This window comes from Aotus nancymaae, unplaced genomic scaffold (assembly GCF_030222135.1).
Source record: "Aotus nancymaae isolate 86718 unplaced genomic scaffold, 86718_ANA_hifiasm-v0.15.2.pri h1tg000057l, whole genome shotgun sequence".
Classification (NCBI taxonomy): domain Eukaryota; kingdom Metazoa; phylum Chordata; class Mammalia; order Primates; family Aotidae; genus Aotus; species Aotus nancymaae.
The window spans coordinates 217,253-232,069 of NW_026988471.1; the positions used below are offsets into that span (position 1 = coordinate 217,253).

General features: G+C 47.7%; 1 protein-coding gene across 3 annotated transcripts in view; it reads right to left on the reverse strand.

The window, feature by feature from the left end:
- Nucleotides 1-14,817, reverse strand: part of SH3YL1 (SH3 and SYLF domain containing 1) — a 48,837-nt gene that overhangs the window by 1,518 nt on the left and 32,502 nt on the right. For all 3 annotated transcript variants that reach the window (XM_021667526.2, XM_064363787.1, XM_021667525.2), the window contains one exon: nt 5,084-5,140. In XM_021667526.2, the coding sequence (XP_021523201.2) occupies nt 5,084-5,140 (57 nt within the window). The remainder of the gene's footprint in view (nt 1-5,083; nt 5,141-14,817) is intronic.

The window sequence follows — 14,817 nt, forward strand, 5'->3', positions numbered from 1 at the left end:
CAAAGGCTGGTATGTGAGCTCAAACCCTCAGGGCCTGGACTTTAGAACCTGGCTCTTTATTCACTGGGCTTGAAGCCTGCAGCCCAGCTGTGGTTTGCTGTTTCACCAGCAGACGTTTCTTCTCCCTGGGCTTCGTGGCTGTTTACATTTCCGTGCTTAACTGATCCATTCCCTCAGTATCAGAGAGGAAATTGGAATGAGCACAGGTACAGGCATTTCTACGTATGTCTCACAAGTACTTCAATGCAATGTGTATAACCATGTATTGTAGAAGGAAGAAAATACTTTGAGAATTGAGCAGTTAACATGAATAAAGGACGTTAAATATTATAAACCATGTAACATCATAAAGATACAATGAGACAGTTTTTAAGTGCTCAGCTACATGGAGTCTGATGCTTCTATGTCTCATGGAATTCTGTGCATAAATTAGGCCGTTAGATGTTGAGACACATAGAAAACCTCAGTGACCAGACTCCACAGCCAGGTCCTGTCTGAACTCATAATACCACAATGACAGTAACGATGTGCACCTGGTCCGTCAGTAAGAGAAACAGTCAACACTTTACACGGACTAAAGCCCTGAATTTGTAGCTCACACAAGATGGTGCTACAGCTCTTTCTTTAAAGTATGTACCATCCAGCTGAGTTCTCCTAAGAAATAAGCCCAATAATGAATGATACAATTAAATTAGAGATAACACTGGTATAAATCTACTTTTTTCTATAATACGAAGAATTTCTGTATATTTTATTTTTATAATATGTAAATATATTAAATATATCAAAAATATTTTAATATTTTATATTAAATAACTTATTTACTATAAATAAAATATTTACTATAAATAAAATATTTTATTGTATTATTTTATATTAAATAATATACGAATATATAGGAATATTATATGCAATATACATAATATATTAAAATATTATTTAATATTGTAATATTTACTATATTTACTTTTAGTTTATCAATCTTAAGGAATAAGGTTAAAAGAATGTCACCAAAATAAAATTTTGACATAGTCTAGAAACAGCAGAAGCGAGTTAAACTGTCCAAGCGGCACGCACTAAGGAGCAGACCCGGATGAGGGCCCCGCAGGTGCCCAGGCCTCGCTTCCCTGCCGTCGGATCAGGATGCGAGCTAGTGCTAAACAAAACCGTCCTGGAAATCTGTTCATGGTTCTATTTAGTATATCCACGTATAAAGTTGCACCCTGATTAACCACACCAGTGAACACCCTCCAGGAACTCTGTTCTCCTCCCTCGTCTCCCGGACGTGTTAGATACTAGGAAGAAGTGAATTAGAAGGTGCTTGTGAACAGCAGGGAACGTTCTGGGGGCCGCAGCCAGCTTAGCGACCATGCATCTATGCTCTTGCAGTCTCATTTATAAAATCAGAACACACAGTAAGGACAGTGGCAGTGAAAACAGCGGCGATCGACGTGCATCTGGGAAGAGCCTCCGCCGCGTGTTCTCTGCAGTCACAGGGCACCCACGGTGGGCAGCGCTCACTACAATGACCCAGCTACTCCTACCCCACGCCACAGAAGTTGAAACTGAGCCTTAGAGATGTCAAGCGATTTGTCCAAGGTCAGGATCCAATGAAGTGTGTCTCCAGGTTGTCCAAGACCCTCAACAACCTCGTAAATGTTAAATCGTGCTCAACAGGCCAAACTGACATGTATCAGAGCATTTACTTTTATGAGGCAAACGTTCCGGAAGGATGAGTGTGCCAGCGGCATGGCTGGGTTCTCCCGACTACACAAATAACATCGGTGCTACGGCCCCGGGGAATGCCTGATAACCGATCTGGTTCTAAGCAGTTTCAGGAACATATTTTGTGAGGAATAATTAGAGAAATAAATATATTATGAACTAAGAGAGAGAAGGAGGGATCGCAGACCTGCCTCACATTCAGGCATTGTCTAATTTTCTCTGAATTGCGGATTCAGATGAAATGAGGACAAAGCGGCGTGGGAGACCAGGGTTGGGGGCCACACAGCTGAAAGGCAGGGCCGCCACTGAAGGTCTGAGGGGCCGCGGTCTGACGTTGCTCCTTTCCTGAGGCTGAGACGTGTGTTGCCTCTGTTCCTGGTGCCCAATGCCTCACCCAGTTCCTCCCCCAATTCACCGTAAATGCCTCTGCCTCCTGGGAGGGGTACAGGAGAGTCATGAGTTGAGCTGTTGCTGGAGAAACTCCATCCACCTGAAAATCACAGGCGTGAAGCCAGCAGGGCCAGCAGCCCACCTGCTTTCTGAGATAACAGCTCACAAGCCAGTGAGTGCTGTACCCTGTTAATTTTTTCTTTGAAAAACTCCAAATGACTTAAAGTTCCTCTTTAATGTAAATACCAGAGATAATTTTCACAATGAGACGTTTAATGCCCACAAAAGATTTCACTAAAAAAAGGTAAGCCAGGTGATGGTTCCTTACACGAAGAAAGCCCTCCCTGGTTACCAGGAAGCAAACCCCGCTGAGTTACTAAAAAGCTGGGTGTTCACAGATGCCTTTCTTTCTACACACCATGTGTCTTTAAGCTTTATACTCGTGGACTTAAAAAATCTGAAGGATCTTTGAGGGAATTGGCTATTTCCTTTATAATATTCAAGTTTAGTTCAAGTAGGGGTCATTTTTCCCAAACAGGAAGCAGACTTGGATTACAGTCAGCATTGGAGATTGGCAGCTGCCCTGAGGCCCGTGATTAGGAAGGCTGGCCTGTGGATGTCCCTGTTTCACTTCCAGTCCACTTTCTCATGGAGCCCGCATAAGGCAGCCCCCATGCAGCCAGCACACCTGGCCTGATCTGTTTCAGGAGAAAAGCCGCAGCCTTGGGAAGGCCACAACTAAGAGAACACAGCCTTTGCTAAGGACCGTATGAGGCCCGAGGCAGCCCTTACAACAGAGTGTTATCCAGCCTGCACTGTGCGAAGTGCCCGGGTTGAGAAACCCTGTCCCTGACAGGTGTGGGATGGGAAAGGGGAAGGGAAGAATGCTGACGTGGGAGGGTCCAGGCTTGTGATTACAAAACCATTCCTTCCAGAGTCCCTAGACGGAAGATCGCAAGATTGGGCTGTGCATTTCCAAGGCACGAGAGGCCCAGGAAGTAGGCAGCTGGACCTTCCAAGGGGCAAAGCCAAAGATGGTGGGAGGACAGGACAGGTGATGCTGCCGATCGTCACGCCTGACGACCGTCTGTGGGGCCGAGACAGACTCAGGAGCTCGCATGTGGAGGACTGGGTGACCTGCTTCCTCAGGTTTGTGATTTAAGGCTCGGGCCCTGGGGCCATGTAACTGTGACGTTTCTCTGCAATGATGGTAAGCAGACATGAGGAAATCCTTGGTAACAAGTTAATGCCTTCACAGCTGCTTCTTAAAAAACACAATAACATAAAATAAGTTTTTTTTAAAAAGTGGACTGTATATCTCCTGTTTTTTTCTTCAAGAGCCTCTTTGGAGAATGCGCTATAGGAATATTAACTCAGTTGTAAACTCAGTTAACTCAGTAATTTAACTCAATGTACCTCGTCATATTGTCAAATACAAACACAGAATCAACCAAAGAGCAGCCACGGAGCACACGACTGGAAAATGAAAGTTCGGGGTTCAGACTGGAACCTCTGTCTCCACGGCCCACTTAGAGTTTAGTTCCGTGTCATGAAGCCGTTTTCCCTGGTGCCATTTATGAGAAGTTTCTGACGAAAGGAACTCTGGCTCCCAGTGTCCCATGACCAAGGCATTCCCTGGGGGATCTTCTGCGGCCAGCTTCCCTCAGCTCTGTCTCTCTCGGGACGCCCCTCCCTTCCCAAGCACGTGCAGCCACTCAGCTCACCTTGTGGTTTAGGGACGCTTCCACAGCTAGATACACAAATCCAAGTCTAATCTTGAGTCTTTAAAAGTAAGACGCGGTGTAAGGTGAAAATCTAGATGTTTTTTCGCTGTCTTGGTGTAAACATTTATATCGGAATCACTTTTGCTTCTAAAGGACAAACTTTTGATTTCCCTTTACCGTGGCCTCTGACGTGGCTGTGGGCCACAAAGAATGAAACACATATTTAAAAACCTCTCAGAGCTTTCTCTGTATACTAAGACCACAGCACAGCACCTTCTGTGGGTGAGCCCCAGGCCATCACACCTGCTCTCCGTACAGGACTCTAGGAGCAGAACCATCTGGGAAAAACCAGAGGGGGCTCCCAGGAGGAGAAGCCGGGGAGAAAAGAAAGGTCACCGACCCTAAATCCATCAGGAAAATGTTGACCTCCTCAGGGGATGCTGCTTAAGAGACCTTTTCGACATATTTTTATCTGTACGATGTAGATTTTAAAACTATGCTTGAGTACCTATTTTTTTGGTATTTTATTAACATCAAATGTTTAATTCTCTGACAGTTACATATCCAGCAGCAAAGAGCTTTGCGACTCCAGTGACAAAAATATTCAATGTGAAAAAATAAAGACTATTTCGTCGTCAATTTGTGTCCTACTCACATTTGCAAATAATTGCTCAATTCCTTCCAGGAAAGTTTCTGAAGAATATTTAAGGAAGATAGGTTGAAGAATCATTTTTTTCTATGGTAAATCTTAACAAGTTTTATAAAGTATTTCCCAATAGTAACAAAAAATTTGAGCTTGAAAAATAAAAGAAAAAAATTCTTAGAAATAGAAAATGTACGGGGCTAAAACACAAAGAAAATGCAATTAGGATCAAATCATAATTCAAAGTTAGCAAATGTTAGCAAACGTTTCATCTCCTCTGTAAACTCAAGCGCTTCTGGCCGGTGTTGAGGAGCTCACGTGCTCCTCAGACGACACCATGGCGCCCTGGCTCGGCCACGCCGTCCCGAGCACACAGTCCCTACACAGATAACACTGACCGTCAGCTTCCTACCGCCCTCGCTATCTGAAAGGCAAGCATTTTCTAAATGAAGTACTTCTCAAAATAATGTGAATATCCTATAAATTAAAGAGAAGGACTGAACATTTCCCACAGATTTTCATAACCGACCAGACTGGTTAGGAAGTTTGTGATCACAAGATGAATAGGAATCGTTTATAACATATAGGGTTATCGACTTACCAACTCTCTCGCGATAGCTGGGAAGGTCAGGATAGAGCTTAGGTTCATTTCTGTTACCTGCAAAAAAAAAAAGAGGGGAATGGTGATTTTCAACACATATTAGTTTATATTATATAAAATACACAAAATTGCCAAATCCTGCCCTTGCTGAGCAAATATTTTAAATCACTAAGTTGACAGGATCATCATTTGTGCTGTCAATCAGAAGGTTTGCCTGAATAAGCCAGGAGACACAGTGAGTGTGAGGTGGACGATAAATATCCGGCATCCGCATCACACGGAGGTACAGACACTATTCTCATTATAAATTCAGATGAAAAATTCTATTAGGTCCTTCGTCAATTGCATTGAAGGCGAAGAAACAGGAAACCCCCGACTGACGGAAGGATTGACTGTGCACAGAGACATTCGCTGGCGGCTTCACCTCCACACGCACGCCTCACATTGGATTCCTGTTGTGACGCTTTGGGGCAGTGTAGCGCAGTGAGCGGTGGGATGGTGTGGGCGCTTGCTTTTCTCCTTCAAGTGTACAAATAATGATTCTAACAGTATAGAAGATGAAGGGCACACTCTGCACGTCGCGTTCTCAGCTGGACTGCTTTAAAAAGAACTTGCCAGGAGCTGGAGATCTGGGGTCGCTTAAGTGACCTGTGCCCACACGCCCTTTTGCAGCCTCTGCATACCCCTAAAGACAGGCACACACCAGTTCGAAGGCCATTGGCCTAGGAAACTTATGAAAAGAAGAATTTAGAAATAAACATTGGTGGGATAGGGAAAAGGATACAAATATTCCATGAGAATCTATTTTTAAAAACTGATTAGAAATATTCTTGGGCAAGTGACCAGCTGTAAGACAAGCAAAATACACTCAAATTAAGATTTCCTTAACTGTGAAAATAGGCACCAAAAGGAAATAGAAAAGTGCGTCCCATTCGCCATAGCAAATAAAACAGCAGAGTACCTGGGAACAAATTTAACGCAAAAGGCACAGAGACTGCGGAATCTTATTGAAAGACAAATAAAACCTCAACAAATGGAAAGCGTGAAATAAAACCATTATCTCTCAGATTAATAAATGTACACACGTAACCTTACTGTAATTAGCACTGAAAGATCAGAGAACGGATACATAACACTGTTTCAACTAGAATCGTACACTGGGGAGGAGGGAAAACTGGGAAAATGATCTCAAATTATATGAAGACTAGGTCTCCAGTAAATGCACAGATAAAAATACCACAGGCAAATCTAGGAAACTGTGAATACACTCCTGTATAGGAGGTGGGAAGAGCTTGACCAGGACCGAAGTATCCAAATCGATCAAAACTAAATGATAGACCTATTTTTAGATAAAACTTAGAACTTTCATATAGTAAAATTATGAAAAACAAGATCGAAAGAAAAATGATAAATGTTCAAATATGCTGCAACCCAAATGGCCAACAAAATCTGTAATATCTAAACATTTCCATAAATTGAGACAGCAAAAATATTCCAACAGGAAAAAACAGACCAATGAAAGGAAGAGACTTTTCAGATAAAATCAAATCCAAAACACCAGCAATTATATGAAGAGACGTTTAAATTCACTAATAGGAATAAATACAATCTGATGAAAAACGAGATGTGACAAGCCTTCACTCGCAAAATCTTCTAGATGCTTCTACACTAACTGTGGTGAGGAAGGTATATGCTGCAGAATGTCACAATGGGTGTCATAATTGAACATGTACATAGTGGGGAGTGTAAATGGTGGGGAAGGTGTACAGTGGGGAGTGCGTACGGTGGGGAGTATACATGATCGGGAGTGTAAATGGTGGAAAGGGTGTACAGTGGGGAGTGCGTACGGTGGGGAGTATACATGATCGGGAATGTAAGTGGTGGAGAAGGTGTACAGTGGGGAGTGCGTACGGTGGGGAGTATACATGATCGGGAGTGTAAATGGTGGAAAGGGTGTACAGTGGGGAGTGCGTACGGTGGGGAGTATACATGATGGGGAATGTAAGTGGTGGAGAAGGTGTACAGTGGGGAGTGCGTACGGTGGGGAGTATACATGATCGGGAATGTAAGTGGTGGAGAAGGTGTACAGTGGGGAGTGCGCACGGTGGGGAGTATACATGATGGGGAATGTAAATGGTGGAGAAGTTGTACAGTGGGGAGTGCATACGGTGGGGAGTATACATGATGGGGAATGTAAATGGTGGAGAAGTTGTACAGTGGGGAGTGCGCACGGTGGGGAGTATACATGATGGGGAATGTAAATGGTGGAGAAGGTGTACAGTGGGGAGTGCGTACGGTGGGGAGTATACATGATGGGGAATGTAAATGGTGGAGAAGTTGTACAGTGGGGAGTGCGTACGGTGGGGAGTATACATGATGGGGAATGTAAATGGTGGAGAAGTTGTACAGTGGGGAGTGCGTACGGTGGGGAGTATACATGATCGGGAATGTAAATGGTGGAGAAGGTGTACAGTGGGGAGTGCGTACGGTGGGGAGTATACATGATGGGGAATGTAAATGGTGGAGAAGTTGTACAGTGGGGAGTGCGTACGGTGGGGAGTATACATGATGGGGAATGTAAGTGGTGGAGAAGTTGTACAGTGGGGAGTGCGTACGGTGGGGAGTATACATGATGGGGAATGTAAATGGTGGAGAAGGTGTACAGTGGGGAGTGCGTACGGTGGGGAGTATACATGATGGGGAATGTAAGTGGTGGAGAAGGTGTACAGTGGGGAGTGCGCACGGTGGGGAGTATACATGATGGGGAATGTAAATGGTGGAGAAGTTGTACAGTGGGGAGTGCATACGGTGGGGAGTATACATGATGGGGAATGTAAATGGTGGAGAAGTTGTACAGTGGGGAGTGCGTACGGTGGGGAGTATACATGATGGGGAATGTAAATGGTGGAGAAGGTGTACAGTGGGGAGTGCGTACGGTGGGGAGTATACATGATCGGGAATGTAAATGGTGGAGAAGGTGTACAGTGGGGAGTGCGTACGGTGGGGAGTATACATGATGGGGAATGTAAATGGTGGAGAAGTTGTACAGTGGGGAGTGCGTACGGTGGGGAGTATACATGATGGGGAATGTAAGTGGTGGAGAAGTTGTACAGTGGGGAGTGCGTACGGTGGGGAGTATACATGATGGGGAATGTAAATGGTGGAGAAGTTGTACAGTGGGGAGTGCGTACGGTGGGGAGTATACATGATCGGGAATGTAAGTGGTGGAGAAGGTGTACAGTGGGGAGTGCGCACGGTGGGGAGTATACATGATGGGGAATGTAAATGGTGGAGAAGTTGTACAGTGGGGAGTGCATACGGTGGGGAGTATACATGATGGGGAATGTAAATGGTGGAGAAGTTGTACAGTGGGGAGTGCGTACGGTGGGGAGTATACATGATGGGGAATGTAAATGGTGGAGAAGGTGTACAGTGGGGAGTGCGTACGGTGGGGAGTATACATGATGGGGAATGTAAATGGTGGGGAAGGTGTACAGTGGGGAGTGCGTACGGTGGGGAGTATACATGATGGGGAATGTAAGTGGTGGGGAAGGTGTACAGTGGGGAGTGCGTACGGTGGGGAGTATACATGATCGGGAATGTAAATGGTGGAGAAGGTGTACAGTGGGGAGTGCGTACGGTGGGGAGTATACATGATGGGGAATGTAAATGGTGGAGAAGTTGTACAGTGGGGAGTGCGTACGGTGGGGAGTATACATGATGGGGAATGTAAGTGGTGGAGAAGTTGTACAGTGGGGAGTGCGTACGGTGGGGAGTATACATGATGGGGAATGTAAATGGTGGAGAAGGTGTACAGTGGGGAGTGCGTACGGTGGGGAGTATACATGATGGGGAATGTAAATGGTGGAGAAGTTGTACAGTGGGGAGTGCGTACGGTGGGGAGTATACATGATGGGGAATGTAAATGGTGGAGAAGGTGTACAGTGGGGAGTGCGTACGGTGGGGAGTATACATGATGGGGAATGTAAATGGTGGAGAAGTTGTACAGTGGGGAGTGCGTACGGTGGGGAGTATACATGATGGGGAATGTAAATGGTGGAGAAGGTGTACAGTGGGGAGTGCGTACGGTGGGGAGTATACATGATGGGGAATGTAAATGGTGGAGAAGGTGTACAGTGGGGAGTGCGTACGGTGGGGAGTATACATGATGGGGAATGTAAATGGTGGAGAAGTTGTACAGTGGGGAGTGCGTACGGTGGGGAGTATACATGATGGGGAATGTAAATGGTGGAGAAGGTGTACAGTGGGGAGTGCGTACGGTGGGGAGTATACATGATGGGGAATGTAAGTGGTGGGGAAGGTGTACAGTGGGGAGTGCGTACGGTGGGGAGTATACATGATGGGGAATGTAAATGGTGGAGAAGGTGTACAGTGGGGAGTGCGTACGGTGGGGAGTATACATGATGGGGAATGTAAATGGTGGAGAAGTTGTACAGTGGGGAGTGCGTACGGTGGGGAGTATACATGATCGGGAATGTAAATGGTGGAGAAGGTGTACAGTGGGGAGTGCGTACGGTGGGGAGTATACATGATGGGGAATGTAAATGGTGGAGAAGGTGTACAGTGGGGAGTGCGTACGGTGGGGAGTATACATGATGGGGAATGTAAATGGTGGAGAAGGTGTACAGTGGGGAGTGCGTACGGTGGGGAGTATACATGATGGGGAATGTAAATGGTGGAGAAGGTGTACAGTGGGGAGTGCGTACGGTGGGGAGTATACATGATCGGGAATGTAAATGGTGGAGAAGGTGTACAGTGGGGAGTGCGTACGGTGGGGAGTATACATGATGGGGAATGTAAATGGTGGAGAAGTTGTACAGTGGGGAGTGCGTACGGTGGGGAGTATACATGATGGGGAATGTAAGTGGTGGAGAAGTTGTACAGTGGGGAGTGCGTACGGTGGGGAGTATACATGATGGGGAATGTAAATGGTGGAGAAGGTGTACAGTGGGGAGTGCGTACGGTGGGGAGTATACATGATGGGGAATGTAAGTGGTGGAGAAGGTGTACAGTGGGGAGTGCGTACGGTGGGGAGTATACATGATGGGGAATGTAAATGGTGGAGAAGGTGTACAGTGGGGAGTGCGTACGGTGGGGAGTATACATGATGGGGAATGTAAATGGTGGAGAAGGTGTACAGTGGGGAGTGCGTACGGTGGGGAGTATACATGATGGGGAATGTAAATGGTGGAGAAGGTGTACAGTGGGGAGTGCGTACGGTGGGGAGTATACATGATCGGGAATGTAAGTGGTGGGGAAGGTGTACAGTGGGGAGTGCGTACGGTGGGGAGTATACATGATGGGGAATGTAAATGGTGGAGAAGGTGTACAGTGGGGAGTGCGTACGGTGGGGAGTATACATGATGGGGAATGTAAATGGTGGAGAAGGTGTACAGTGGGGAGTGCGTACGGTGGGGAGTATACATGATGGGGAATGTAAATGGTGGAGAAGGTGTACAGTGGGGAGTGCGTACGGTGGGGAGTATACATGATCGGGAATGTAAGTGGTGGGGAAGGTGTACAGTGGGGAGTGCGTACGGTGGGGAGTATACATGATGGGGAATGTAAATGGTGGAGAAGGTGTACAGTGGGGAGTGCGTACGGTGGGGAGTATACATGATGGGGAATGTAAATGGTGGAGAAGGTGTACAGTGGGGAGTGCGTACGGTGGGGAGTATACATGATGGGGAATGTAAATGGTGGAGAAGTTGTACAGTGGGGAGTGCGTACGGTGGGGAGTATACATGATGGGGAATGTAAGTGGTGGAGAAGGTGTACAGTGGGGAGTGCGTACGGTGGGGAGTATACATGATGGGGAATGTAAGTGGTGGAGAAGGTGTACAGTGGGGAGTGCGTACGGTGGGGAGTATACATGATGGGGAATGTAAATGGTGGGGAAGGTGTACAGTGGGGAGTGCGTACGGTGGGGAGTATACATGATGGGGAATGTAAATGGTGGAGAAGGTGTACAGTGGGGAGTGCGTACGGTGGGGAGTATACATGATGGGGAATGTAAATGGTGGAGAAGGTGTACAGTGGGGAGTGCGTACGGTGGGGAGTATACATGATGGGGAATGTAAATGGTGGAGAAGGTGTACAGTGGGGAGTGCGTACGGTGGGGAGTATACATGATCGGGAATGTAAGTGGTGGGGAAGGTGTACAGTGGGGAGTGCGTACGGTGGGGAGTATACATGATGGGGAATGTAAATGGTGGAGAAGGTGTACAGTGGGGAGTGCGTACGGTGGGGAGTATACATGATGGGGAATGTAAATGGTGGAGAAGGTGTACAGTGGGGAGTGCGTACGGTGGGGAGTATACATGATGGGGAATGTAAATGGTGGAGAAGTTGTACAGTGGGGAGTGCGTACGGTGGGGAGTATACATGATGGGGAATGTAAGTGGTGGAGAAGGTGTACAGTGGGGAGTGCGTACGGTGGGGAGTATACATGATGGGGAATGTAAGTGGTGGAGAAGGTGTACAGTGGGGAGTGCGTACGGTGGGGAGTATACATGATGGGGAATGTAAATGGTGGGGAAGGTGTACAGTGGGGAGTGCGTACGGTGGGGAGTATACATGATGGGGAATGTAAGTGGTGGAGAAGGTGTACAGTGGGGAGTGCGTACGGTGGGGAGTATACATGATGGGGAATGTAAATGGTGGAGAAGGTGTACAGTGGGGAGTGCGTACGGTGGGGAGTATACATGATCGGGAATGTAAGTGGTGGAGAAGGTGTACAGTGGGGAGTGCGTACGGTGGGGAGTATACATGATGGGGAATGTAAATGGTGGAGAAGGTGTACAGTGGGGAGTGCGTACGGTGGGGAGTATACATGATGGGGAATGTAAATGGTGGAGAAGGTGTACAGTGGGGAGTGCGTACGGTGGGGAGTATACATGATGGGGAATGTAAATGGTGGAGAAGTTGTACAGTGGGGAGTGCGTACGGTGGGGAGTATACATGATGGGGAATGTAAGTGGTGGAGAAGGTGTACAGTGGGGAGTGCGTACGGTGGGGAGTATACATGATGGGGAATGTAAATGGTGGAGAAGTTGTACAGTGGGGAGTGCGTACGGTGGGGAGTATACATGATGGGGAATGTAAGTGGTGGAGAAGGTGTACAGTGGGGAGTGCGTACGGTGGGGAGTATACATGATGGGGAATGTAAGTGGTGGAGAAGTTGTACAGTGGGGAGTGCGTACGGTGGGGAGTATACATGATGGGGAATGTAAGTGGTGGAGAAGGTGTACAGTGGGGAGTGCGTACGGTGGGGAGTATACATGATGGGGAATGTAAATGGTGGGGAAGGTGTACAGTGGGGAGTGCGTACGGTGGGGAGTATACATGATGGGGAATGTAAATGGTGGAGAAGTTGTACAGTGGGGAGTGCGTACGGTGGGGAGTATACATGATGGGGAATGTAAGTGGTGGAGAAGGTGTACAGTGGGGAGTGCGTACGGTGGGGAGTATACATGATGGGGAATGTAAGTGGTGGAGAAGGTGTACAGTGGGGAGTGCGTACGGTGGGGAGTATACATGATGGGGAATGTAAATGGTGGGGAAGGTGTACAGTGGGGAGTGCGTACGGTGGGGAGTATACATGATGGGGAATGTAAGTGGTGGAGAAGGTGTACAGTGGGGAGTGCGTACGGTGGGGAGTATACATGATGGGGAATGTAAATGGTGGAGAAGGTGTACAGTGGGGAGTGCGTACGGTGGGGAGTATACATGATCGGGAATGTAAGTGGTGGAGAAGGTGTACAGTGGGGAGTGCGTACGGTGGGGAGTATACATGATGGGGAATGTAAATGGTGGAGAAGGTGTACAGTGGGGAGTGCGTACGGTGGGGAGTATACATGATGGGGAATGTAAATGGTGGAGAAGGTGTACAGTGGGGAGTGCGTACGGTGGGGAGTATACATGATGGGGAATGTAAATGGTGGAGAAGTTGTACAGTGGGGAGTGCGTACGGTGGGGAGTATACATGATGGGGAATGTAAGTGGTGGAGAAGGTGTACAGTGGGGAGTGCGTACGGTGGGGAGTATACATGATGGGGAATGTAAATGGTGGAGAAGTTGTACAGTGGGGAGTGCGTACGGTGGGGAGTATACATGATGGGGAATGTAAGTGGTGGAGAAGGTGTACAGTGGGGAGTGCGTACGGTGGGGAGTATACATGATGGGGAATGTAAGTGGTGGAGAAGTTGTACAGTGGGGAGTGCGTACGGTGGGGAGTATACATGATGGGGAATGTAAGTGGTGGAGAAGGTGTACAGTGGGGAGTGCGTACGGTGGGGAGTATACATGATGGGGAATGTAAATGGTGGGGAAGGTGTACAGTGGGGAGTGCGTACGGTGGGGAGTATACATGATGGGGAATGTAAATGGTGGGGAAGGTGTACAGTGGGGAGTGCGTACGGTGGGGAGTATACATGATGGGGAATGTAAGTGGTGGAGAAGGTGTACAGTGGGGAGTGCGTACGGTGGGGAGTATACATGATGGGGAATGTAAGTGGTGGAGAAGGTGTACAGTGGGGAGTGCGTACGGTGGGGAGTATACATGATGGGGAATGTAAATGGTGGGGAAGGTGTACAGTGGGGAGTGCGTACGGTGGGGAGTATACATGATGGGGAATGTAAATGGTGGAGAAGGTGTACAGTGGGGAGTGCGTACGGTGGGGAGTATACATGATGGGGAATGTAAATGGTGGGGAAGGTGTACAGTGGGGAGTGCGTACGGTGGGGAGTATACATGATGGGGAATGTAAGTGGTGGAGAAGGTGTACAGTGGGGAGTGCGTACGGTGGGGAGTATACATGATGGGGAATGTAAGTGGTGGAGAAGGTGTACAGTGGGGAGTGCGTACGGTGGGGAGTATACATGATGGGGAATGTAAATGGTGGGGAAGGTGTACAGTGGGGAGTGCGTACGGTGGGGAGTATACATGATGGGGAATGTAAATGGTGGAGAAGGTGTACAGTGGGGAGTGCGTACGGTGGGGAGTATACATGATGGGGAATGTAAATGGTGGAGAAGTTGTACAGTGGGGAGTGCGTACGGTGGGGAGTATACATGATCGGGAATGTAAGTGGTGGAGAAGGTGTACAGTGGGGAGTGCGTACGGTGGGGAGTATACATGATCGGGAATGTAAGTGGTGGGGAAGGTGTACAGTGGGGAGTGCGTACGGTGGGGAGTATACATGATGGGGAATGTAAATGGTGGAGAAGGTGTACAGTGGGGAGTGCGTACGGTGGGGAGTATACATGATCGGGAATGTAAATGGTGGAGAAGGTGTACAGTGGGGAGTGCGTACGGTGGGGAGTATACATGATCGGGAATGTAAGTGGTGGAGAAGGTGTACAGTGGGGAATGCACACAGCGGGGAATGCACACAGCGGGGAATGCGCACAGCGGGGAATGCACACAGCGGGGAATGCACATGGGTGTACAGAGGGAAATGTGCACGCTGGGAAATGCCTACGTGGGAAGCACACGTAACGGGAACGACCACGGTGGGAATGTTATCGCGGAGTGTGTATATGGCTAGGATTGCACGTGCTGGGCCGTATCCGCGGTGGGGAATGCCTGTGGCGGGGAGTGTTATGGTGGGAAAATGGTTGATGACACTCTAAGTAGTAAAAACTTTTGAAAAGTAATCTGTTAAATCCGTTAAAACTTTAAAAGTATATTCTTTGACCTGTTATGTCCACTC